At 47.9% G+C, this 24,562-nt stretch overlaps 1 protein-coding gene across 1 annotated transcript in view; it reads left to right on the plus strand.

Annotated features, from left to right (window-relative positions):
• The window catches only part of hmcn2 (hemicentin 2), a 43,242-nt gene extending 20,778 nt beyond the window's left edge, over positions 1-22,464 (plus strand). The window contains exons 26-81 of the mRNA XM_030104149.1: positions 471-662; positions 747-877; positions 1,045-1,189; positions 1,316-1,442; positions 1,546-1,703; positions 1,889-2,167; positions 2,264-2,406; positions 2,627-2,777; positions 2,871-3,083; positions 3,183-3,296; positions 3,398-3,585; positions 3,658-3,754; positions 4,318-4,479; positions 4,603-4,716; positions 4,924-5,120; positions 5,759-5,840; positions 5,980-6,111; positions 6,202-6,345; positions 6,435-6,594; positions 7,141-7,265; positions 7,357-7,540; positions 7,619-7,716; positions 7,803-8,081; positions 8,165-8,355; positions 8,499-8,580; positions 8,877-9,013; positions 9,102-9,243; positions 10,947-11,091; positions 11,796-11,923; positions 12,050-12,206; positions 12,294-12,415; positions 12,505-12,669; positions 12,785-12,892; positions 12,981-13,115; positions 13,241-13,375; positions 13,638-13,907; positions 13,989-14,179; positions 14,265-14,478; positions 14,553-14,687; positions 14,771-14,961; positions 15,626-15,707; positions 15,864-16,034; positions 16,237-16,389; positions 17,819-17,956; positions 18,267-18,388; positions 18,493-18,733; positions 18,805-18,864; positions 18,942-19,061; positions 19,197-19,331; positions 19,479-19,598; positions 19,726-19,851; positions 20,114-20,242; positions 20,319-20,612; positions 20,917-21,036; positions 21,172-21,298; positions 21,412-22,464. Coding sequence (XP_029960009.1) covers positions 471-662; positions 747-877; positions 1,045-1,189; positions 1,316-1,442; positions 1,546-1,703; positions 1,889-2,167; positions 2,264-2,406; positions 2,627-2,777; positions 2,871-3,083; positions 3,183-3,296; positions 3,398-3,585; positions 3,658-3,754; positions 4,318-4,479; positions 4,603-4,716; positions 4,924-5,120; positions 5,759-5,840; positions 5,980-6,111; positions 6,202-6,345; positions 6,435-6,594; positions 7,141-7,265; positions 7,357-7,540; positions 7,619-7,716; positions 7,803-8,081; positions 8,165-8,355; positions 8,499-8,580; positions 8,877-9,013; positions 9,102-9,243; positions 10,947-11,091; positions 11,796-11,923; positions 12,050-12,206; positions 12,294-12,415; positions 12,505-12,669; positions 12,785-12,892; positions 12,981-13,115; positions 13,241-13,375; positions 13,638-13,907; positions 13,989-14,179; positions 14,265-14,478; positions 14,553-14,687; positions 14,771-14,961; positions 15,626-15,707; positions 15,864-16,034; positions 16,237-16,389; positions 17,819-17,956; positions 18,267-18,388; positions 18,493-18,733; positions 18,805-18,864; positions 18,942-19,061; positions 19,197-19,331; positions 19,479-19,598; positions 19,726-19,851; positions 20,114-20,242; positions 20,319-20,612; positions 20,917-21,036; positions 21,172-21,298; positions 21,412-21,790 — 8,780 coding nt within the window. The 3' untranslated portion in view covers positions 21,791-22,464. The remainder of the gene's footprint in view (positions 1-470; positions 663-746; positions 878-1,044; positions 1,190-1,315; positions 1,443-1,545; positions 1,704-1,888; positions 2,168-2,263; positions 2,407-2,626; positions 2,778-2,870; positions 3,084-3,182; positions 3,297-3,397; positions 3,586-3,657; positions 3,755-4,317; positions 4,480-4,602; positions 4,717-4,923; positions 5,121-5,758; positions 5,841-5,979; positions 6,112-6,201; positions 6,346-6,434; positions 6,595-7,140; positions 7,266-7,356; positions 7,541-7,618; positions 7,717-7,802; positions 8,082-8,164; positions 8,356-8,498; positions 8,581-8,876; positions 9,014-9,101; positions 9,244-10,946; positions 11,092-11,795; positions 11,924-12,049; positions 12,207-12,293; positions 12,416-12,504; positions 12,670-12,784; positions 12,893-12,980; positions 13,116-13,240; positions 13,376-13,637; positions 13,908-13,988; positions 14,180-14,264; positions 14,479-14,552; positions 14,688-14,770; positions 14,962-15,625; positions 15,708-15,863; positions 16,035-16,236; positions 16,390-17,818; positions 17,957-18,266; positions 18,389-18,492; positions 18,734-18,804; positions 18,865-18,941; positions 19,062-19,196; positions 19,332-19,478; positions 19,599-19,725; positions 19,852-20,113; positions 20,243-20,318; positions 20,613-20,916; positions 21,037-21,171; positions 21,299-21,411) is intronic.
• The last annotated feature ends 2,098 nt before the right edge of the window (positions 22,465-24,562 follow it).

The following is a 24,562-nucleotide window of genomic DNA, read 5'->3' on the forward strand; positions in this document are numbered from 1 at the left end:
TTCGCCCAGGAAATCCATCTTTTGCCTGCAGTCCTCTTTTCCAGCCGGTAATCCACAGCCGACATCTGTTTCAGGCTCCTGAGTGAACACACCATTACCTTTGAACTGCTCCCTCAACCACTCCTATTTTTGCTGTTCAAGACTCTCATTTCAGTGTTCGGCAATAAATCTTGATGTCTGTGTTATATCTTTCCTTGTTTTTGAATACAGTGTTTGAGTTTTTATGCGAGTCTGACCTTGAATTCTTAAACCTGCAGGCTACATGGACTCTTAACTATTTTGGCATAGTCTCCCCTGCTGCTGTCCTGCAGATAAATGTAGAGCTTGCTTTTCTCTCTGCTTTGGGCTTCTTGCCCGTCATGTCCTCCTGCAAGCAAAGAGATGGAAGTAACTTTTCTTCTTGTCAGACAAAATCAATAAAGCTCATTTTATAGTCACTCAGAATTCCTGTCTCGTTCCTGCACCTGCAGGTTCACCGCGTCCAAAGGTGCGCTGGTTTAAGAACGGCCTGGAGATATACCCCGAACAGTCAGAGTTTTCTGTGGCGAGGGATGGAGCTCTTGTAATTAGCACGGCATCTGCCAGCCACAGTGGGGACTTCAAGTGTGTTGCAACCAACGAGGCGGGCTCTGTTGAGAGAAAGACGAGGCTAAAAGTGAACGGTGAGAACTTTTAGTTTATCTCCTCTGCTGCCTTCAATCACCATGAATACTGATGCAAATCTCATTTGTCCTGCTCTCGCTCAGTTCCCCCGGAGATCCAGGATGACGGCCAGCCCCTGAACCTCACCGTCACTCTGAAGCAGCCTCTCACGCTGGGCTGCGATGCCTTCGGGATCCCCTCTCCAGTCATCACCTGGACGAAAGACGGTCATCATGTGAGTGTGTCGTCTGGTTTTCTAATCACTGAACAAGTAAAAGCCCAAGTGGATGTGGTCTACAGTATGCTGTGGCCCTGCAGCATTACTGTGCCACCATGTGGTTATAGTACCAATGGCAGCCGAGTGCCAGCAATGCACTGAGAGAGTTTTTTTTGTGTGAGCAGGTGGACAGCCCTGGGGTGTATCTGCAGAACGGAAACCGGCTGCTCAGAATCTACAGAGTTCAGCCTGAACATGCAGGACGATTTGCATGTACGGCTCAAAACTCAGCTGGAGAAGCCAGAAGAGAATACACCATAGTGGTGCAAGGTGAGATCATAAACCCACTTTTACACTTTTAAAACCTTCAGTCCATAAAGATAAGTTTTTGATTCATAGAACGTCACAGTAATGGCATTGCATTATTTTCCGTGTGTTTACTGATGTGCTTTCCAGCTCCGCCAGTGATCTCTGGAGCATCTCGACTGCAGGAGTTAACGGTAGTCCTGGGACAGGAGGTGGAGTTCCAGTGTCGGGTGAGCGGGCGACCGGCCCCCCGAGTGGAGTGGAGCCGCGACGGAGAGTAAGAACCCCTCCGACTCTTTATTGATGTGGCATTCAGTGATAAAACGCAGGATGCACTGCCCCCTGGTCTGATCTGATCGCCTGTTCCGTCATCTCTGCAGGGTTCTGTCCCGTGACGGGGACCCTCATGTGGAGTTCTTGGAAGACGGCCAGGTGCTGAAGGTGAAGTCAGTGAGACTGAGGGACCAGGGCCTCTACCAGTGTCTGGCCAGCAACAACGCAGGAACTCAGATGCGCCAGTTCAGGCTCACCGTGCAAGGTTTCTGCTTTTCATAGATAAGACAGAATATTTTGTACGTGTCTCATTTTTCTGAGCACTCATCTGAAAGACATACGCAGCAAATTTCCAAAGTGCTGCAGTGTGCGTTTTTCTTATATAATGAAAACGACTGAAGATGTATGCAAAACCATTCCCCTGTCTTGTGCATCTTTATTTCCTTTCAGCTCCGCCGAACATTAAAGGGCCGAGCGACACGTCCGAGGTGTCGGTGGTGCTCGGCTTCCCCACAGTGCTCTCCTGTGATGTTGAGGGCTCGCCCACTCCCACCATCACCTGGCTGAAGGACAATCAGCCCATCGTGTCCACTCCCCAGCTGACGTACAGCCGTGGCGGGCGGGCGCTGCAGCTGGGCTCGGCGCGGGGAGACAGCAGTGGCCTCTACACCTGCAGAGCCACCAACCCCGCCGGCACGGCTGTCAAGCACTACTCCCTGACAGTTCTGGGTAAAAGACCTCAATAACACTCACATGCTGAAATGTCCCAGAGAGATCTTTAAAATAAACTGAGTTCTAGTTTTTCTTTTTTTTTCTTTTCATAAGTCCCACCACAGATAGAAGGGGAATCTACGTCTCTAACGTTCGGTGGTCAGGGAGAGAAAGTACGGATCAATGAGAGTTTGACTCTGTCCTGTCTGGCCAAAGGTTTCCCTGAGCCCAAAGTCCAGTGGTTCAAAGATGGACAGGTTGGTGCCGTCCTCTACAGCTCTACATCTCCTAAAACACAAAGCTCTATTCTGACCTTTATCAGCCTCTACTGGCAACCAGTATGAATTACAACCACTTTGACAGCAGCTTTTTTTCACTTCATCAATGCAGTATAATCCTAGAAAAGACTCAGACTTAATGCATCCGAATAATCAGACATGTCCTCTCATCTAAAGACTCTAATCTCTTCAATTGTAGTTGCTGAGTGGAGACCTCCATGCCGGCATTAAGAAGAACGGCCACCTCCTGCAGATACAAAATGCTACAATGTCCCACGAGGGACAATACACCTGCGTTGTGACCAACTCTGCAGGAGAAGACAAGAGAGACTTCCACGTCACCATCCAAGGTGTGCTCAGTCGGTCAAGCCTTTCTTGAGCAGAGCATATAGGAAGTAAATCATATTTTTAAGTCACTAAAGAGTGACCTGCTGTCTTTCTAGTCCCTCCAGTCTTCCATCGGGTGACAAACAGGGAAGCGGCCTGGGGTTTGGGCCATGACGGTGACGATGAGGACATGGTGGATAAACGGGAGGTTGTGCTAGGCCATTCGGTCAGCCTGTCCTGTGAGAGTAACGCTATCCCGCCACCCAAGCTCAGCTGGTACAGGGACGGACGTAAACTCAGCTCTGCTGACGGAGTGGTGCTGCTTCCAGGTCAGGAGGAGTCGCCTGTAGCCATCAGTGAGAGTTTGATGAACGACTGATGAAACGCGTTTATGAGTGAACTCTGCGTGTCTGGGTTGGTCTGTTCAGGTGGGCAGGTGCTCCAAATCAGTCGTGTGCAGAAGGAGGATGCGGGAAAGTACACATGTGAGGCTGTTAATGAGGCAGGCGAGGACCACATGCACTTTGAGCTGGAAATTCTCAGTAAGCAGACACATGCTCGCAATTTATCTCGATATCAGACATGAAACGTCTTTATGTAGAACTACTGCATTGCAATTTTTGGTTTTGTCTTAATTCATTAGTCCCTCCAGTTATTATGGGAGCGTCGGAGGAGTTTATGGAGGAAATGGGAGCTGTGGTGAACAGTACTGTGGTCCTGCATTGTGACGTGAGCGGACATCCGGCTCCGGTCGTCTCCTGGATGAGAGACGGGCTGCCGGTTCTCTCCGACTCACAGCACCACATCAGCGAGGATGGGAGTCAACTCAAGGTTAGTGCTGCGTTCCTTCCAAACCGTCGCAGGCCAGAAACAGTTGTGTAACTCCTCCGTCCTCCGTTTCAGCTGCTCAGCGTCCAGGTCTCGGACATGGCGGGGTACTTGTGTGTCGCCGAGAACAAGGTTGGAACCGTTGAGAAGCTCTTCAGTCTGACGGTGCAAGGTACGTCCACAGCCTAGAAACTGTTAGGTTCCATATGTTTTTTTTACCAAATATAATTTAAGTCTATTCATTTATTATCAGTTCACTCATTTTTTCATTATATATTAAGTTCGAATTATCCTACTCGACCTTTTAAACCGTCAGAGAAATTTAATTTAAACAAAAAACAAACATACAAATAACAACAATTAAGACAGCCTGAAACAAACAGTGCAGTCTTAAATGTGACTGTTTAGTTGTCTGAAAAAGGGGGATACAATCTGTCCTTGAGGGGGTTGCTGCATGCCCTGATGCTTTGGACCTTTGGCTGAAGGAAGATAAGAGAACCAGCAGAGTGCTGGATGGTTGGAGTTCTGCTCCATGCCGGCGCATGGCTGTCGTTATGGTGATACGATAATCTCTGAACCAGTTTTTACTTTTCATTTTAACGGTTTGTGATCCTGTGTTGAGATGTTGCCAATTCCAAAAAAAAACAAAAACAAAAAAAAAGAATGAAAGATGCTAAAAAATAAAAGTTTGGTTATCATTTCACCGGAGTCGTCATTTTCTTTGTTCTCTTTCAGTTCCACCTAAAGTAACTGGTCTTAAGGAGGAGACCGTCAGTGTGATCGAGGGTCACATGGTGTCACTACTGTGTGACGTTCAAGCGTACCCTCCTCCAGAGATCACCTGGACCAGAGATGGACAGATCCTCCACTTCAGCACAGGCGTTCACATTCTGCCAGGTCCGACAACCTGCAAAGCCCCAAAAAGTGGCGAACGGGGATATTTCCTGTCATGGAATGTAAATGTAGCCGTGATATTAGATTATTTATCTCTCTTTCTCATGTTTTTTTGTTCCCCATCAGGTGGCCAGATGCTGCAGTTACCCCGAGCTCGACTGGAAGACGCTGGACAGTATGTGTGCACAGCCACCAACTCAGCAGGCCAGGATCAGAAGAGTATTATCCTCAAAGTTTATGGTGAGCTAATGCACGGTGAATCATTTGCACGGATCAGCTACATACACAGATGATCAAATCTCAAAACACTGTCCAGACATCAGAAATGTTTACTCCAAACCAGCTGTGACCAGATCAGCTCATAAATCGCGTCAATTCTGAGCGAATCAAACTGAGATCACGTCCTCTGTGTGTGTGTGTGTGTGTGTTTGTGTACAAATCCAACAGTCCTGCCCACCCTGAAGCCCCGGCACGATGCTGAGTCCGACTCCGTGACCCCTCACGTCGGCTCCTCGGTCACGTTGAGCTGCGAAGCCCGCGGCGTCCCCGAGCCCGAGGTCACATGGTACAAAAACGGGCTGCAACTGGCTGCTGGAAACGGGGTGAAGATAGATCGCCACCAGCTGGAAATCCTGGGAGTTCAGGTCAGGAAAAAATGTTTGGACGTCACACATGTCCGAGGCTGCAAACAAAGCGGGGGGTAAAAGTTAAGCATTTTAAGTGGCTTTCAGTAGTACTAACACTGATTCTGCAGTTTAAACTTTAACATGTTTATGGCTGTAAATATTTAGCTTTCAGCACGTGCATGATACCTCAAAACTCTCACTGTATCTGTGACGGTTTTCACTCTTACATAATGAAGAGTACAGTCATAAGTCAGCAGGAGGAGCGGCTCCTGTCCGACAGGCTGCGTCACTGGGGTCACATGTCACACAGATTTATTAATGTGAAATCAACATCTGCAGTATATATGGAAAAAGATGGACTGAAGCGTGATCTGTTATCATTCCATGCTTCATGGAATGCAGTGCTCTAAAAATTCACTTTGAACAGGGCAGAAAAGCCCAAATAGTAATAATAATAATCCACAAAAATAGTGTGATTAACTAATAGAAGGAGTGCACAACTAGCTGTGCACAGTGATATTAACATAATCAATTTAGGAGTTTGGGTTTTCTGCAAATTATATCTTTATTGAAAAACTCAACATTATTTTGCATGTTCGCCTTGTATCGTGCAACCCTTTCTGTCTAACCTCAGACTTTTCTCCTTGATTCATAAGATGGCAGATGGAGGCGTCTACACCTGCAAAGTGTCCAACGTGGCTGGTCAGGTGGACAGGACGTTCAGGATGGCAGTTCATGGTGAGAACTCCTCTACATTGTTTTTTAAATACTGTAAACTACAGATTAACACCCACTTCAACCAAGCTGCTGGTAGAAATGGGAGACGTGGAAACCACCGCACCACCATTCCACCCAACTCTTCACAATGTTCCCTCAGTTCCACCTGTACTGGAAGGGCCTCTTCAAGAGTCATTGAATTACACCCTGGGCTCTCACGTGGCCCTGCTGTGTGAAGCCACCGGGGTCCCGGTCCCCAGCATCACTTGGCTCAAAGACGGAACTCCTATCGGTGAGTCGGACACAGAGACAGGTGAAGCTAGAAAGGTCAGCACCATGACTCGCGTGACAGCTTGACTGCGTGGATGTCTTGTCCGTCCAGAGAGCAGCCTGCAGTGGCAGTGGTCCATTCGGGGGAACCGGCTGGAGCTGGGCCCTCTCAGCCTGTCTCACGCCGGAACCTACAGCTGCGTGGCAAAGAACAGCGAGGGGCAAACCCAGAGGGACTACCGGCTCACCGTGCAGGGTAACGGCTTTTCTGTTCCCGCTGTGGGGTTTTCACATCGCTTGGGAAAACTGTGAGCAGCATTCCTGATTGATCTTCATCATATTCAGTGTCGCCCACTATCCTGGACTCGGACCGGCCGTCGGATGTGAGTGCAGCCATGGGAGAGACGCTGACCCTGGAGTGCAGAGCGAGTGGAGTACCGACGCCTCAACTCAGCTGGCTGAAAGACGGAGTACCTTTAAAGGGATCAGACGTCCGTCACATTGAGTAAGTCAGTCACAGTTCACTCTGTGAAAGAGTCTCCAAATGACTGTGTTGTATTTGGCACACTATGAAGAAAGTTGAATTGAACTGAATAAATCATACCAAAAATAGTACATTTCCTTCAGTATATATTTTCCTAATGAAAGTAGCACAGTTTGTTTTTCACGCAGCAAAAGAATCAATCAGCAATCAGCTCCCTAAAGGTTTGAGGAAGAGCAATATGAATCATCATCACAGGAGATATTAAGTATGAATGGAGGCTGCCGGGACAGAAAAATGGTTTTAGAGCTTCTTGCCCAATTGCATCATGAAGAGGAGCAAGAGCAGATGTTTTACAGCTGTCCACCAGCTTATGGACATGACATCATCTGGAGACAGCGAGTGTGTGAGTGTGTGTGTGTGTGTGTGTGGTTGACTGTGAGAAACTGGTGGGAAGACGATCACGATGATGATGATGATGATGATAAAATGTGGCTACAGGAAGTCTGTGCACCAATAATAGACGTCTGTTTAGAACAGAGTAAATGAAGTACATTTGTGTTCCGGCAGCATCACCCCTGATGGCAGCTCGCTGACCTTACTGAGGCTGAGCTCCGAGGATTCTGGGACGTACACCTGCTTGGCTGTGAGTCCAGCTGGCCAGGAGAGCAAACTTTACACCCTCTTTGTTCTGGGTAAGCGTTAACAGTCTATTCATGCTCGACAGAGCTCATGCTTCTGAGTGATTCATTTCCAGTCAATTACACACGACTTGGTCATCCACAGTCCCTCCGTCTATTTCTGGTGAGACCGCCGTCCCCAGAGAGGTGCAGGTCACTCAGGACAGCGCGGTGACGCTGGAGTGCCAGGCGGCGGGAAACCCTCCGCCGCAGATCAGCTGGCTGAAGAACGGCCGTCCGCTGCTGCTGTCCCCCCGAGCACGCCTCCTCTCCGGAGACACCAAGCTGAGGTCTCTTTAGAGAATTACAGCATCTTCCCTAAATACTGGTGAGGGTTTTCTGAATGTCCTCCTCTTCCTTCTGAAAAGGATTTCTCCAGTGCAGCTGTCTGACTCTGGAGTGTACACGTGCGCGGCTCGCAGTCGAGCCGGCCTCGCTGAGCTGAGCTATGACGTTCAAGTCCAAGGTAAAGACCACAGCATCCCTCCAAAGACGATTCATAACATGCAGATGAGTGGATTTGTCCTGGATGTGTGTTTTCCTGGTCCACAGTGCCCCCTGGAGTGGATCACGTTGAACCGGTGGAGCCGGTGACAGTAGTCCAGGGATCCTTGGTGACGCTGACCTGCGAAGCGCGTGGCGTTCCCCCGCCCACGCTCACCTGGCTGAAGGACGGGCAGCCGCTGTCGCTTCACCGCAACCTGCTGCTGGACGGCCAGGAGACACGGCTGCAGCTGCCGGACGTGGCGCCCTCTGACGCAGGCCTCTACAGCTGCGTGGCGAGTAACCAGGCTGGCAGCAGCACCAAGAGCTTCAACCTCACTGTGCTCGGTAAGGCCAAAAATAATCCCTGCTTTTGATTTAAAACAAAGAAGTGATGATACATTAAAAAATATTGTATTTTTCAAACCCAGAGCCTCCAAAGATATCCACCTCCGGCTCTCCGGACGAGCTGACGATCGCTGTGAACAGTCCTCTGGAGCTGGAGTGCTCCGCCGTGGGGGTCCCGCCCCCCTCCCTCAGCTGGCTCAAAGACGGCCGCCCTCTGGAAGGACCCGGCATCGTCCATCAGGACGGTCATTTTGTCCGGATCAGTAAAGTTCAGGTAAATTACACATTACCTGTGATGATAAAACTAATTTCCAAACAAATTGGAAGTCAAATTTTTGGCCACCTTCGATCGAAGCGAATACATCATTGTTATGCAAGCAGGACTTCTACTGATTAATGCCGGTAATGTCTTTGAAGGTGGAGGATGCAGGTCTGTACACCTGCTTGGCCAGCAGCCTCGCCGGAGAGGATGGAAAGAATTACTGGGTCCGAGTCCAAGGTGACAGCAGCTGCTCGGTCCCGTCAGCCTGCTTCCATCCCTTCCCGTCCCGTCGACCGCTCACACCTGGAGCTTGAATAATGATTGACCAAAGCGCTGCGTGCATTCCGGAGGGAAAATCTGTTTCTACTAACAGATGCTCCCGAAAATATTACAGACAATGCTTTATAAAGCTCTGATACTTCTCAAATTATTGTCTTATCTCTTTCTTTTCATCATCTTGGCATAAACTGATCCTCCAGATCTCAGCACTGGCGGTTTGTTTGATTGCTTATTATTCTCTGGATGTTTCCCAGCCCCGCCGACGCTGCTCGGCTCTGGTGACGTGAGGACACTGACGGTTCCGGTTAATGGACACCTGACCTTGGAGTGCCTGGCCGGCAGCGACCCTCCTCCTGACATTGAGTGGTACAGGGATGACATTAAACTGCAGGTACAGGATCCGCGGGGATAACAGCAGCACCGAGCCACTGCCTTGTGCCGGACTCAGGACTCACTCCGTTTCTCCCCTGCTTTGTTAGCCGGGTGGTCGCATCCAGCGGCTGGCAGGGGGTCAGTACCTGGAGATACAGGAAGTCCAGCCTGAGGACAGCGGCCAGTACAGCTGTGTGGTGACCAACATCGCTGGAAGCACCAGCCTGTTCTTCACTGTGGAGATTATCTGTAAGTTTAAATGGCTTTTTCTTTTCACCAGTACTGGCTCATTCTTTTCAGATTATTTTTTTAATACTCTTCCAACAAGAACCGTCAGCCAGACAGGGTACACTGAGAAGGATCAGCAGTCTACCACGGGGCATTCACACTTATGGGCCGAAATTAAATGAACATGCTGAATCAGAGGAAGGCCGCTCGCGGGAGCAGATCACCTGGGTGCTGATTGTTTCTGGCGAGTGTTGTGCTGTTTTACGCTTTGTAAGCTTGCAGTGAGTCTTGCCGTCAAAAAATCTGTTGCCTGCAGGTATTTTCAGACTCTCACAGCATCAAAACACATGTGGAGCCCATCCATGCAGAAAAAAACAAGTGAGGACAAGCCTCAAGTTATGAGTTAGATGAATTTATTTCCATGTTATAAAATACTTGAAGTTTGAGGAAAACAGGGCCTCACATGAACACAGACATTAAAGTGGCAGCAGCAGCGCCCCCTACTGATCATTCCTTCAACAGAGCTTTTTTACAGTCAAGTGAAGCATCCTCAAAGCAAAGCGCCATCTAAATTGATGCAACTAGTTTAAAATAATGTTTTGCATTCTCTTAAAGGCTTTTTTCCCCTTCTTTTCACAAATCCAGAGCGTACCAAATCTTTTTCTTTTTTTTATTTCTTACTTGTCAGAATATTGTTATTCTTATTATTTATTTTTATTTTATTTATTTAGTTTAGCTTCATCATTGTTTCCATATTATTACTCTTGAAAAAGGGCTGCTTTAAATCAGTGAGGTTGAAGACAAAATCTGATACTTACAATCTGTTTGAAAATTAAGTTCAACTCAGCAAATCAACATGATGGAGACGTCTCGAGCTGTAGACTCATATGGAAATGTATTTTAGGGATATTATATTTTAACACTGAGAGTTCAGAAATATTAAAGGATGTCAGTGCAGTTCAGTGATGTGACACATTCAAACCATATGCTAAAAGTTTCATCTTACAATGATGGAATAAACACACGGCGCCTTTAAAAGGATCATCGAATGTGCTGGAGATGTGGGTTTTATGTTTAGCTGGATGTGGGGGGTGCAAATTAACACGATCGGGGAAAAATGATTCAAGGGAAACTTTGCGTGTTAGATGGTGATGTCATGTTCCAGCCAATAAAATTCAGAGCCTTGCAGATTTGTGAAACGTTTAGCAGCGTCTTGGCTCAGTTTAATCACATGTTTGTACTTCCCCCAAAGAAACAAGCAACATAACCCGAAAATGCCACGTTGCACAATAATTCAGAAAGTAGACAGACAGCCTGAACAGTCCAACCTTTAGCTTTCTGGTCAACATCTCAAAATGAGAGCTGAAACAGGAGCAGCCCCCCGTCCCATTTCCAACCGAAATCACTTTTGCAGAAGGCTCTGTAGATCAGATATGAAAGACATCTCCGAGAGAGAGGAGAAAAAAGTAAATCCCATTTCATCTCAAGTTCCCAGTCCCAAGGGAGACAAGGCTGGAGTAGAAATAACGGGCAAAAATTCTGAAATAAAGAAAGTGTTAAGAAGTGATTTTCAAAAAGAAACAAAACATTTAAGAACTTTTTTTAACTTCTGTATGAAATAATAACTTCATTTACACTTGTCTGTTATGAGGATATCTGACATATTGTTGATTATTAATAATTTTCATGCAGGATTTAAATCAATGTGTCTTCTTTCCTTTAAGTGCCCCCGGTAATAAAGGAGAGCGGCGCCGTGGTGACTGTGCATATCGGTAAGGATGCAGTTTTACCGTGTGAGGTGGAAGGCGGCTCCTCACCTGCAGTCATGTGGCGGAAGGATGGATTCCCCATACCGAAAGACAGCAAGAAGTACGTCCTAATGTGACCACAAGCTGTGGTTTTAAAGAATAAAGTAATGCATTACTGTAAAAGCTTCTTTTAGCCAATTTAATGACTGATTACTGTTATGGACTGAATGGTGGAATAGCTGCTCTTTCTGTTCTGCTCACATTATTTAAAGCTTTTTGTCCGTGTGCCTTGGGATATTCAGAGTTCCTGTAACATTCTGTGTGAATTAAAAAATGATCCCCCATTTCATCTACAGAACAGTGTAGTCAAGCAAAACTGCCTTAAACTGCATTTATGAGTCACTAGAAAGGTTGAAAACCTTGAGATGTTTTGAGAGCAACATATCGGGGGTGTTTTAAGAGTTCTGCTCTGCAACACATAAACAGGTCTATTCCCAAAATTCACAAAGCAGCACGCCTCGCTCCTCCTGACATAAAGCAACTTAAAGCTGCTAATTTTATTGTCATGAGTCCGTAAAGCGATATCTTTTAGTAATCACCAGCAGTTAGACGATAAAACATCAACCCCCAAATGGCGGAGCTGATTTGAGTGGACCAGTCATTAGGCTGAACCCACACAGTGCGATCGATCCACAAATGAGCCACTATGAGATATTCTCTGAGAAAATTAACTTTTTCATTTGAGGGAGGAAATTAAAAGTAAAGAGTTTTTTAATTTATTGAAACTTGTAACGAGTGTCCCCTGTCCACCGTTCCGTGCTTCAGGTACACGTTGCTGTCGGAGGGCTCTCTCACTGTATCCGGGGCTCAGCTGAGCGATGCCGGTCGTTACTACTGCACCGTGTCCAACCAGGCGGGTTCAGATCACAGGGGGATGGATCTCCGGGTTTATGGCAAGTATATGATCTCGTTTGTGCAAAATCTGCTTTATGTCCTTATTTTGATTGTAGTGAAATATTTAATGCTCTTTCTGTGCGGAACATGTCCGTTAAGCTCCAGCTGTCTGTGTCTCTTGTCAGTGGGTCCTTCCATCAGTCCGGGCCCATTCAATGTGACCGTGACCACGGGGATCAGAGCTGTGCTGAGCTGCGAGACCACAGGCATACCCCCACCTACAGTCTCCTGGAAGAGGAACGGCGCTCCGCTCGATGTCAGCCTGCAGCCCGGCGCATACAGGTAAGCTGTGGCTGGACTGGCTCTGAATACAGAACACGTCTGCAGCGCAGCAATGCAAACTGATGCAATTTTTGCTTATCTGTCCAGGTTACTGTCCTCTGGGTCCCTGGTTCTTCTGTCCCCAGCCAATGAGGACGAAGGTTATTTCGAGTGCACTGCAGTCAATGATGTGGGAGAGGAGCGTAGGGTCATCGAGGTCAACCTGCAAGGTATCGACTTGGAGTTTTGTCCAATAATGAGACCGGATGAATGTAATTTCATGTGAATGAACTCATGATCCTGGCAATTTGCCCTGCAGTGGCGCCGTCTATCGAAGATGACGTTACAGCAGTGAAAGCGGTCAAAATGTCTCCGGTGGTGTTGCCTTGTCACGTACAAGGACGCCCTCAGCCTGCCGTCACCTGGACGAAGGGAGGGGCCAAGCTGAGCACCAGAGGGGGAAGTTACCGCATCCTTCCAACGGGTGGGACTACACAAATTCTGCTCGTTTATAAGAACAATGCCCCGGGGAAAGAAATATGGATTGTCTTAATGAAATTTGACATTGTTTATGTATCTTGGCTCTCATTTTCATGCAGGAGAGTTGGAGATAACCGCTGCCGTGCCAAGTCATGCTGGCAGCTACACATGCTCGGCCCGCAACCCAGCCGGAGTGGCGCACAAACACATCAGCCTCACAGTGCAAGGTGGGTTCTGACTGACACTGCAGCAGGACACCGAGCCAAACGCCACACCGCGCATCGCCCTGACTGACACTGTCTTCATCCTGTTCAGAGCTGCCAGAGATCAAGCCGTCCGCAGACGAAGTGCAGGTGGTGTTGTATCACGCCGCCGTTCTCCCTTGTGAGGTCCGAGGCTTCCCCAGGCCATCAGTCACCTGGCAGAGAGAGGGGGTCCCTATAGCTGCAGGTGAGAAACACCAGCACGGCATCACACTTTTAAATTCATGAAGATCAATGAGTTTATAAACACGCTCCATGCCCATCGCTGGATTAAATTTCAGCTTCTATCCCATTCCGGTGTGTCTGTAACAGGCCACCGGCTGGCTGTGCTCTCAAACGGAGCCCTGAAGTTCTCTCGTGTGACGCTCGGCGATGCCGGGACCTACCAGTGTCTGGCCAAGAACGAAGCTGGTGTCGCTGTGGCCAGAACCAAGCTAGTCCTCCAAGGTAGGCTCTGCTCGCACAAATGGAAAAAAGTGCTAAATCCTTGCGAACCTTTTACAATTTTTAATTCTCTCCCCGCATGCTCTGTATTTAGTGGTTTATGAATAAATGAAATTGCGAAAAGTCCATGCAGTACCCTGTCATTAGTCCATTGTCAGCTGGGCACCGGCTCCAGCTCTTGAGGCTTTAGTTTGGACGGAGGAGGCATAAAAGTTGGATAAATGAGTCATTAAATCAATATTTTACTCTCTCCTCGCTTCTCCAGTTCCCCCAGTGCTGAGTGTCCCTCGTGTGGAGTACACCGCCGTCCTGGGCCAGCCCGTCAGTCTGGAGTGTGTCGCTGATGGACAGCCTCAACCTGAAGTGACCTGGCACAAAGACAGGAGGCCTGTGGTTGATAGCGCTCACACACACGTCTTTGCCAATGGAACCCTGGCAATCATGTCGTCTCAGCGCAGTGACGCAGGACTCTACACGTGCACTGCCAAGAACCTGGCTGGCCGAGTCAGCCACGATATGAGGCTGTTCATTCAAGGTGTGAAGGTTTATTGAATCTCCATCACGGATTGTGCGGAGGCTATGCTGTAAAGATGCTCATGCTGCTGTTGCCTTTCAGTGCCGCCCATGATTCCTCCTGCTCAGACTGAGCTGTCAGTGGTTCAGGGATTCCAGGCCCTGCTGCCCTGTGCCGCTCAGGGCTCGCCAGAGCCCCGGGTGTCCTGGGAGAAAGACAGGGCCCCCGTGCCCAAGCTTCCCGGTAAATTCACCGTCCTGCGATCAGGAGAGCTGATCATCGAGCGGGCCGAGGTGAGCGTCGTCTGCTTTTGCGCTTACTGCCGCAGCGCTTGTTGTGATCGTAACAATCAGTCGTGACCGCTGCTTCTCCTTGCAGCTCGGGGATGCGGGCGTGTTCACCTGCGTCGCCACCAACGCCGCAGGCTCCGCGAGGCAGGACATCCACCTGTCGATCAACATGAGGCCGGCCTTCAAGGAGCTGCCAGGCGACGTCACCCTGAACAAAGGGCAGAGCCTGGCCTTATCCTGCCACGCTCAGGGAACGCCGCCTCCCGTCATCTCCTGGGCGAGCAACAACCGACCCTACGCAGGTACTGAACTCTTCTGTCCTCTCTAGATCTGACGTAGATCAGCGTTGCTATACTCACATAGAAACATGTTCCAGGTGCAACTGTGGACGAGGCAGGCAGGAGCTCCATCGTCATTGAGAATGTGACCATGACTGATGCGGGGACCTACGTGTGCATTGCGGAGAACAGCGTGGGCTCGATCCGAGCGCTCTCGTTCGTCCGAATCAGGGGTGAGCTTCTTCTCTGGCATTTGCACTCGAGACATTCCCCACAGATGACATGACTTTTTATGACGTTAACCGTGTGTCTGCAGAGCCTCCCGTGTTGAAGGGTGAAGCCCGCATGTCTCAGACGGTCGTCCAGGGTGCCTCCGCAGTGCTGGACTGTCCGGTCCACGGAGACCCCAGCCCCATCCTGCACTGGCTCCGGAACGGAAAACTTTTAATGCGCTCCATCCGGATGCAGGCGCTTCACAACGGCTCCCTGGTCATTTACGGCATCACGGTAAATATAACTTTCCAGTCCACGTCTTACAGCAGAGGCTACTCGGGGAGAAGTGGCCTGACAGTCCTTGTCCCTTCGGGTTGTGTAATTAGGTCTCCTTTCGCAAACTACATCAACAAATGTTTGTTGTTGGAGCAAACAGTGGGGCAGTATTCAACCGCTCCATGCTTCATCTGCAGTCCCCTTGGGTTAAGGAACAGTGTGTGACTGTCCTGCAGTGTCCTGTTTTCTCTAAAATCAGATTCAGTTCAGTCAGAGAGGCTAACAGCATTAGCAACAGAGGGAAGAGGCGGACAGAAAGCTGGATGTTCCCAGACTCCACTTCTCTTTCCACAGCCTGTAACCTTGTTACGGTCTCTAACTGCTGCTATAATTGCACAGCCTGCAGCTGAGACTTTCTCACAGACGGATGACTGTCCTTTTCAGAGATCGCTCTAATGTGAAATCTCCTCTCTCTGGCACAATAATATCCATTATGGCCAAAAATGTAATGGTGCAAAGTCAAGTGTCCCATTGAAAATGTCACCTTTTTTCCTGTAATGCTAGTTTCTCCTCAGTGCGAAAACTGTTTGTAATTTAATGACACAGGTTTGTGATTCCATCAAAGGATAATTGTTCCTTGGAGTATGAATCAAGTCCAAATCTCCTTCTTTTGGATTCGCAGGCAGCAGACGAAGGGGAGTATCAGTGTGTGGCTGAGAGTGAGGCCGGAACAGCGGAGAGGACAATCGCTCTCAAAGTTCAGGGTACGTTCAGCCAATGTCCTTCGACACACCCCTGCAGCTTAAGAACAAAGCAAATTGATTAAACTCTTTTCAAACTTCCAAAGAAGAAGTGCTCGAGTGTTCCTCTCCAGCAGGCCTGAGGTCCTTTTTTTTCTTCCATCACTCTCTCTGTATCAGTCAACGGAGGCTACTCTAACTGGGAGGAGTGGGGTCCCTGCAGCAGCTCCTGTGGGCAAGGCTTCCAGGAACGAATCAGATTATGCAACAACCCAGAGCCGGCCAATGGCGGACGGTCATGCAGCGGCCCCAGTATTGACTCCAGGAAATGTCAGACTGGTCTGTGTCCAGGTAAAATGTTTTTTTTTTTAAGCCTGAGGCTGATTGTTGATTGTTATATTTGTCTAAAGCTGGTCTGTTTTTGAAAATGAGATATCCATGATGACAGCTGTAAGATTATAGGTTGTGTTATCATTATTTTAATGGCAACGTGTGAGCTGTAGTTATGTTTTATGCACATGGACTTAAAGATATTGCTGTTTGATCCTGAAAGGTGACGTTCCTCGTAAGACCAGAGGCAGTCTGATCGGGATGGTGAATGAGAGGGAGTTTGGTGTGTCCTTCCTGGAGGCAAACATCACAGACAACACGGAGGAGGGGAGCAGCACCCTGCAGGCACGCCTGGACAACGTCCCCCCCTCTGTGGGTGAGTGATCGCACATCACGGTCCTCTCACTCTCAGCAACTTTTGTCTTGTTTAATCTCTGCTTTGAAGTAGGAAGAGTATGAAATGTACTTTTCGCAGCACGTTCTTCAAATGTTAGAGTAGGACCTGTAGCGGAGCCAGAGTGGGGGCAAGGGGCCTTCGCCCCAGGGCCCACAAGGTCATAGGGCCCCGTTTCATGTGATGTGTTCACATTTCCTCGTAAATAAATTATTGTAATAAAATGTGCAGTGTGTGCGAGAAGGTATGATTGTGGGCTCCAATTTGCCAATTCTTACATTACGGCTGTCCATGAATGCATCAGAGCTGTAAGCCAGCGCTGATTGGCTGTGCGGCATGAACCAGTTTTTTTCTTTTGCACCTGATCTGAACTCTTTGGAGGGAAGTTAAACAGTATGCTAAACACTATGCCAGCCGCTAGCGGTACTACCCAAAACCTAACACTGGTGATTCCGTGAAACCTTCAAAAATATTATCTTTATCAGAATGCTGTGGTCTTAAACACCTGCCTATTTGAATGTGCCTTGTGTTGCTCTCAACTATAAGAGACTGCTGAGTCTATTTTCTAATATACGTGAATTCCAAAAGATATAGATAGCTGTGTCTATATCTATCTGAATAGATTGTGTAATTTTAGACCAGCTGTGTTCATTGTATATTTAAGCTGTATCAAAGATGGTACAGATTTAGCCCGTGAGTTTCTATTTGAGTTTTCAGCACCATGGACAGCGGACGCTCTGAGATTGACAGCTGTCACTCAGGCTGCATTTGTGTGTGTGCGTCCATATGTGTATTTGTTCTTCAGAACAAGTTTGTGGATTGGTTTGTGACTTTATTCTGCTTTCTGAGGCATATAGTTTTGCTTGGCTCAATAAAAGTGAGCATTAGTGTGTTGTTTGATGGCAGCATGAGGTATTGTTTGAATGGTAAAATTACTATCATAAGGGCCCGTCGAGAATGCTCCGCCCCCTCTGTACTGAGACCCACGCTCCGCCTCTGAGTAGGACATCAACATGTTGGTGGCAAATAAAGGATCTGAGTGCTTGAAGTTTTATTTTTCATTTCTTTAGTCTTTCAGTATTGGTGTGAGGGAGTGCATCATAGTGCTGTATATGTTGCAGCATGTTGCATGCAGCCGGAAAGTTTTTAAAGACTTCTGGGATGAAACGGACGGTTGGAATATGCCTGCTTGCCTTGAATGCCTTGCAACACAAGTCTGCATTATTTATTTATGTTTATTTGAGTCTGTTTATCTCACTGAAATGGTGTAAATTCAAATTTCAGCATGTAGCTTCAATAAAAACTCCATAGTGTTGACATTAACTTTCCACATGTAACCATATAGTCCACTGCAGTGATTGCTTTGCAGTGTTTTTTTTTTTTTTTAAGTGCTGCTGCCGTTTGGTTGCAGGTCCCTTGCTGCGCGTGCTGGTGTCAGTGTTCACTCCGGTGTATTGGACCACTGTGCTGCAGAGCGGAGCAGCCAGAAACGGCTACTCCTTCACTCAGGGCCAGTTCAGACAGGAGTCTCAGCTGGAGTTTGAGACTGGTGAGTTTTATCCTTCATCACTTTCTCACCTGCACGAATGTCAGTTGTTTTCACTAATAAGTATTCTAAATTTCTTTATACTGATTTATTTATTTAAATAAGTGACTGAAAAGAATGAACTGAAGTTAAGTTTTTTTGGGTTTTTTTAAATCTAAACTGTGGGTTATGAATTTTGGGCGCTCTGCTGTGAAACAGCCAGCAGGTGGCGCCACTGAGACGCACACAGACTTCCACACTGGGGTCATTACCTCTGAATAGTTTCAGCATGCTCCCCTGTGGCTGGGAATGATTCTACTGTTTGTTTCATCAGGAGAGGTCCTGCGTTTGACCCACGTCGCCAGAGGCGTGGATCCTGAAGGAGTCTTGCTCATCGACATCGTGATCAACGGCTTTGTTCCCCCCTCGCTGTCGTCATCACATCTCAGCTTACAGGTGGGTTCGCCGCCGGAGCTTCTGCACGTCTGTAAAACATCTCAAACTGTCATCTCCGGGATGCCGTCCACTTTCTCTGATCCGGCGCTGTTTCCGTCCTGCAGGAGTTCGATGAGTCATACGTGCAGACGGGCCAAGGGCAGCTGTACTCGTGGTCATCTCAAGCCCACCAGAGAGGAGGAAGCCCCATGGTGCTGCGCTGCAATCACACAATTATTTACGAGGACCAGGAGGAGCGCCAGGGCCCTCTGCTCCAGCTGCTCAAGGTCTCCGGTGTGAACAGCGTCTACAACATGTTGACCCTCACTCTGGAGTTCCACATCACTGCCAGCCTCATCATCCCAGGTCGGAGAGACACGGCTTCACATTCACAGCTCAAAGACGCTCTGGGATTAAATGCGCCTCTCTGTTTGCAGATGGTTATGAAGACACGTGCCCTAAAGGGTTCGTTCTTGACACAGCCTCCTACTGTGCTGGTATGCTGTCCCACTTCTGTTTGAACATTTGCCACTGTACCAGTTTCCTTATTTTAATTAAATAATGTTCCTATCAGATGAAGATGAGTGTGCCCTGCAGTCTCCCTGCTCTCATTCATGTAACAACATCATGGGAGGCTTTTCCTGTTCCTGCCCCTCTGGCTTCACCATTTCTGCAGAGAGCAACACATGCCAGGGTGAGACAGAAAATAACCTCCAGCAGGTTTCGAGAGCAATTAAAAAAACAAAAGTATCAACCCTCAGTCTTTAAAAAATGTTGTTGAGTCTTCTGCTTCGGCATCCGTCCTTATGTTTCTCTCATCAACGCACAGATATCGACGAATGCGCCCAAGGCTCACACATGTGCCACTACAACCAGCAGTGTGTCAACACACTGGGGACCTACCGCTGCCAGGCCAAGTGTGGACCGGGATTCCAGCCCAGCATCACGGGGACCGGCTGCGAAGGCAAGCCATCACCACTCTCCGGCTTTTTCTTAAATTCATGTCTTGTATACGTGTCCTCAACTGACCTCGACCTTTAAGAATCCTCTGCTTACTTCACAATATCTCAGAGATAAATCAGAGTGAATCCGCGTGTGTGTGTTGTTGCAGATGTGGATGAGTGTCAGGAGTCTGTTGTCTCCCCGTGCCAGCACCAGTGCCTCAACACTCTGGGTTCCTATCGCTGCATCTGCCACCCTGGTTACCAGATGTCAGGCCAACGCTGCGTCGGTCAGTCGGACATTTCTTGGAATATCATTTTCATAGTCGGTTGGCGTCAGCTTCAGGGTTTTACGACTTGGACAGATGAACGGAGGGAGTTTACAGTCAGGTTGTTGTTGCTGCTGCTCTTTTACAGACATCAACGAGTGCATGAGGAACGTGTGCCCAGCTCACCAGCAGTGCCGCAACACAGAAGGAGGGTACCAGTGCTTTGACAGCTGTCCAGCTGGGATGACCCAGGCGGAGAACGGAGCCTGCATGGGTTTGTGTCTGCCGTCCAGTTAACTCCCTCTGAATGAGAGTGGTGAATTGAAGTGAAATGAAGTCAAGTATGGCTTAAAGAAAAAAAACTAGTTTAATGTATTGTCATTTAGACAAAAGAGAATGAGCTGCAAGAAACTTCTTGTCACACCAGTGAGCTGTTTTTTTTTTTTTTGTTTGTTTTTTTTTTCCGTGTGTGGGTGGAATAAATTTAGCGGCCTCTGTAAAATGCTGTTGAATACCATCTTCTGAATATTTTCCAGACATTGACGAGTGCCTGGACGGGAGCCACATGTGTCGCTACACTCAGATCTGCCAGAACACCGTCGGGGGTTACGCCTGTGTGTGTCCCAGAGGCTACAGGTCTCAGGGAGTGGGCCTTCCATGTTTAGGTGGGACGGCTCTTCAATAAAAGCATCCGCTCCTCTAAAATGTTAGAGCTCACTTAAGTCTCCTTTAACCTCTCAGATGTGGATGAATGCCAGCAGACGCCCAGCCCGTGTGCCTACCAGTGCAGGAACGTGCCCGGCAGCTTCAGGTGCACGTGTCCCCCGGGCACCGTGCTGCTCGGGGACGGACGCTCCTGCGCCGGGCTGGAGAGGGGCCAGACCTTCGCCAACGGCACCAGGGTCCGGGCCAGACTCCGCCCCCAGCTGGTCTCGTCCCTCGGCCGGCCGATCCTGTCCAGGTCTCAGGGAGTGTCCCGGATCACCCGGCAAAGCTGCCCGGCCGGATACACCAACAGAGACGGGACGTGTGTCGGTGAGCGAGGAGCCGAACGCAGCTTTTTACACCACTGAATGAACAGTTTGATTATCAGCAGCAAGAAGATGCTTAATATTATTGTAAATAGGTAAAAAGCAATGAATATATTTCTGTGGATATCGTGATATTGCTGTGCAGGTTTATGGTTTTATAAACTCTTTTAAATGCTACAAACACCTCAAATGACGGGGAACAAAATGACCTTCCGTCTGATCAAAACCACACATTTCAGTTCACATGATCTGGTATCTCCAAACTTTCCGGATCCCTCTCTCACTGGGTTGGATTGTTTCCTGCACAGATGTGGACGAGTGTCTGTTCAGGAAGCCGTGCCAACACGAGTGCCGAAACACCATTGGCAGCTTCCAGTGTTTATGTCCTCCAGGATACCAGCTGCTGCCCAACGGCAGAAGCTGTAAAGGTACGAATCTCCTCTGAATGTTTCACCCAAAAAAGCTACTCTTCCTCTTCGGTTTAGAAAGTCACATTCCTCACATCTTACGTTTTGTAACTCTGAATGTGTTCTTATTATTACCCTTCTTCTCCACCATCATAGACATCAATGAGTGCACAGAGCAGGGTGTCCAGTGTGGACACAACCAGATGTGTTTCAACACTCGAGGAGGATACCAGTGTCTGGATACACCCTGTCCTGCGTCCTACCAGAGCGGAGGAAGCCCTGGGTAATTTGCACATCTAATGAATACTTCAGTGTGTGTAAAGACAGTGATTAGGCTGTAGGTACATGTGTGAGCAATTTGTTGTGGAGTCACTGAAACTGTTGCTTCTTCTAAAGGACGTGCTTCCGGCCCTGCTCTCTGGACTGTGCCACGGGAGGCTCTCCTCTGATCCTGCAGTACAAGCTGCTCACGCTGCCCTCCGGCATACCGGCCAATCACAACGTGGTGCGCCTCTCCGCCTTCTCCGAGTCCGGCGTGCTGCAGGAGCGCACCTCCTTCGTGATACTGGAGCAGGAGTCGGCGGCGGGCGCGACGGGCCGGGTGTTCGGCATCCGGGACGAGGCCGGCAGGGGGATCATCTTCACCCTGCGGCCGCTGGACAGACCGGGCCTGGTGCGGCTCAAGGTGCAGGCCACCACCATCTCACCGCAGGGACGCATCACCTACCAGAGCATCTTCATCATCTACGTCTCCATCTCGGCGTACCCCTACTGATCCCGCACAGGAGACCGTCCGGCGGTGGCGTTCGGACGCCTCCCGCCCGCGCCGTGCCTTTGGACACCATGATAATCTCCCGTACCAGATGAGGCGGGCTGGGTTCCCGGGGGAGTTTCAAACCCTCCTTTCAACGTCGCCTTCAGTGGGATCTGATCAACAATTGCTGGGCAAAACCTTTTACACTGAAGACATACGAACACAATCAGCTGTTCATGTTTTTATTATGTATCCCAGAAAGACTGAAACCATCGTTTTAATTCATAAAATACATAAAAGTGTCAAACAAGCACTGAAAGTCGTTTCAGCACCTGTCAGGAAATGCCACATCTTTTATTGTTCTGCTTTGTATCGTTTTCTAAGTTAGTTTCAAATGTTGAGTTTCTATTTTTTTGGGACTGGTTTATCCTCTTATAAAAATACTTTTGTCGCCGACTGTTGGAAATACAGGCCTGCCACAAATATTTCCTCAGCTATGAAATTGTGCCACGTTTCCCCCCATTTTTATCACTTTAATTTATTTAAGTCATTTGAACACATCAACTGGTGCGTTGAGCCACCGTCACACACGCTTTGTGCCTCGCAGTGACAGAGGCTCGTGCTTCGTCTGTTCTGTGTGTTTTTCTGCTGGTTTACAGGAATTCTTCTGTCTCCTCACATGTGAAGGTGCTGCTCTGAAATAACTTGTGTTTTTTTTTGTTTTTTTTTTTTGCTCGAATTCCATTTCAGTGATGCTGGTATTAGAAAAAAAAAAAAAAACAGGCAGTCAGTCAGTCGTCAGGGAGTATGAAGCGCAGCCGGCATTACCAGATTCTTCAGTGTGGATTTAGCAACGAAACAGCTCGTCTTCCCTGAATTCATCAACGCTCCAGCTTCCTCGTGTCAACATTCACAGTTGGCGCTCAAACACGTGCCGTCGACGTTGAAATGGGAGAGCCGGTGTTTACCTCTCTTATCCTCCGCAGATGAAACTATCATGTCCCCGTTGTTGTAAATGAGTGTTGAATGTTTGTGGAAATAAAATGGACGACACGTTTTCTTATTGCCGTATGTTCTGTTTGACTTCCAATCAACAAGTACTGTTTTATACCTTCTTAATTCATCCCAGGGTGATTGTTCAAAGACAGGACGAACAAGCAACAGTCACATCCGGATCATTCAGAGCCAAAAAAAAAACCCAATATCTAACAAGCACGACTTTTGAATTTCAGTTAAGACTTTGAAACTGAAAAACATCTTTCCACTACAGCATGTAAAGTATATTCCAAGACAATCAGTCACATTTATTCTTGTTCCAGTGGTCACTTGACTCACCGGTTCCCAGCCGTCTGGGACGATGAGACGTTACTGTTTGATAACCGACTGCTGCTCCTGGATTTGACTGGGAGTGAAAGCTAAATGTCGCTCAAAGAAAAACCACACATCAAAACGTAGAAAGCACAAAGAGAGCCCAGAGTGTCTGACTCGTAAAGGATTGGAGAAAAGCAGAAAACTGTTACCGTTCAGAAAACAGGGAAGGATAATTGTGGGTTTAAAGCATGACGGCCAGAGCAGATGGTTTTGTCTGAAGCAGTTTTCGGTGGAGTTACATCTGGGAATGGAAAAATAAAGGTCACACTTGTGCCAGCGTGACTTGTTTTTCCCCTTTTTCCATTAAAGCGACTTCTAATCAGGTGCAACTTCTAGTCCAAAAACTCTGGTACACCCAAGCCTTGTAGGCAGGAGTGTCACAACTACAGCATTTCACCTCGTTTTCATGTTTGTATTTCCTCATGTGTCCTGGTGTCTGGTGTTTGGTCAGCATCTCTTTGCTCCTCCCCTGATGCTGTTGATCCTGGCCAGCTGTGTCTGGTTGCTATGTGTGTGTGTGTACATGTGTCTCCCTCAGGTTTGTTCTTTGTGAGTCCAGTCTGCTTGTTCTCCTCGTCCGTGTCCCTGGTGGGTCTCTGCAACTTTTGCTCTCCATCACAATTTTTTTTTTGTTCTGTTTTTTTGTTTCTTTCGTGAAAAAAATTTCCGTTTTGCATTTTCTCTTCCAGTAAAGAGTCTCTAAGTCCCCTCTGAAGTCTGCATGTGGGTCTGATCTGTCATCAAAACCTGAAACGAAAACATTTCCTCATCAAGTTACATTAATCTTTTTCAGTACATCTGTCAAAAGCTTCTGTGACTTAAAGCTTCAAGTTTGTTCTATCTTTTCATGTTGTACTTTGTTGGACCATGTCTTGATCTAACTGGAAAATGATTGATCATATAGGTGTGCCCAAAGCTTTTCGTCCACCTTCTTCATCCAGTGGTTGCAGGGAGCTGAACACTACGAGAAACTCACTCTACAAGTCATTTAAAGTCATTAAAAAAAAATCAAACATGCAAGTTTCAGCGTCATTCCGACAAACTCTGCATTGAAGTGATCCAAGTGTGATAAAAGCCATAAGAGAAGGTAAAGAGATTCCATCCAACCAGTTCAGTCACTAACAAAGCATCGAAGACATTCAATAGTTCCTAATGACTGGAATATTGCTAATCTGGGGTTTTCTGTTTATGTAATTAGTGGATTTTACAAGTTTTTATCACGAGAACTTTTTTATGATTCTCCTGTTCGGAGAACTGTTCATCGAGCAGTTTGGAGGAACCAGAAGGGCGTCACTTCACATGAATATCTTTTTTCCAAACAGTAACAAAGACCTAAAAGACACACAATACTACACACCAAGGCCAACTCAAAGCATGAAGTAACAATGCAAACCACTGAAGCGCCATGCCGTTCGGAGGTTG

Source organism: Salarias fasciatus, chromosome 12 (genome assembly GCF_902148845.1).
Source record: "Salarias fasciatus chromosome 12, fSalaFa1.1, whole genome shotgun sequence".
Lineage (NCBI taxonomy): Eukaryota > Metazoa > Chordata > Actinopteri > Blenniiformes > Blenniidae > Salarias > Salarias fasciatus.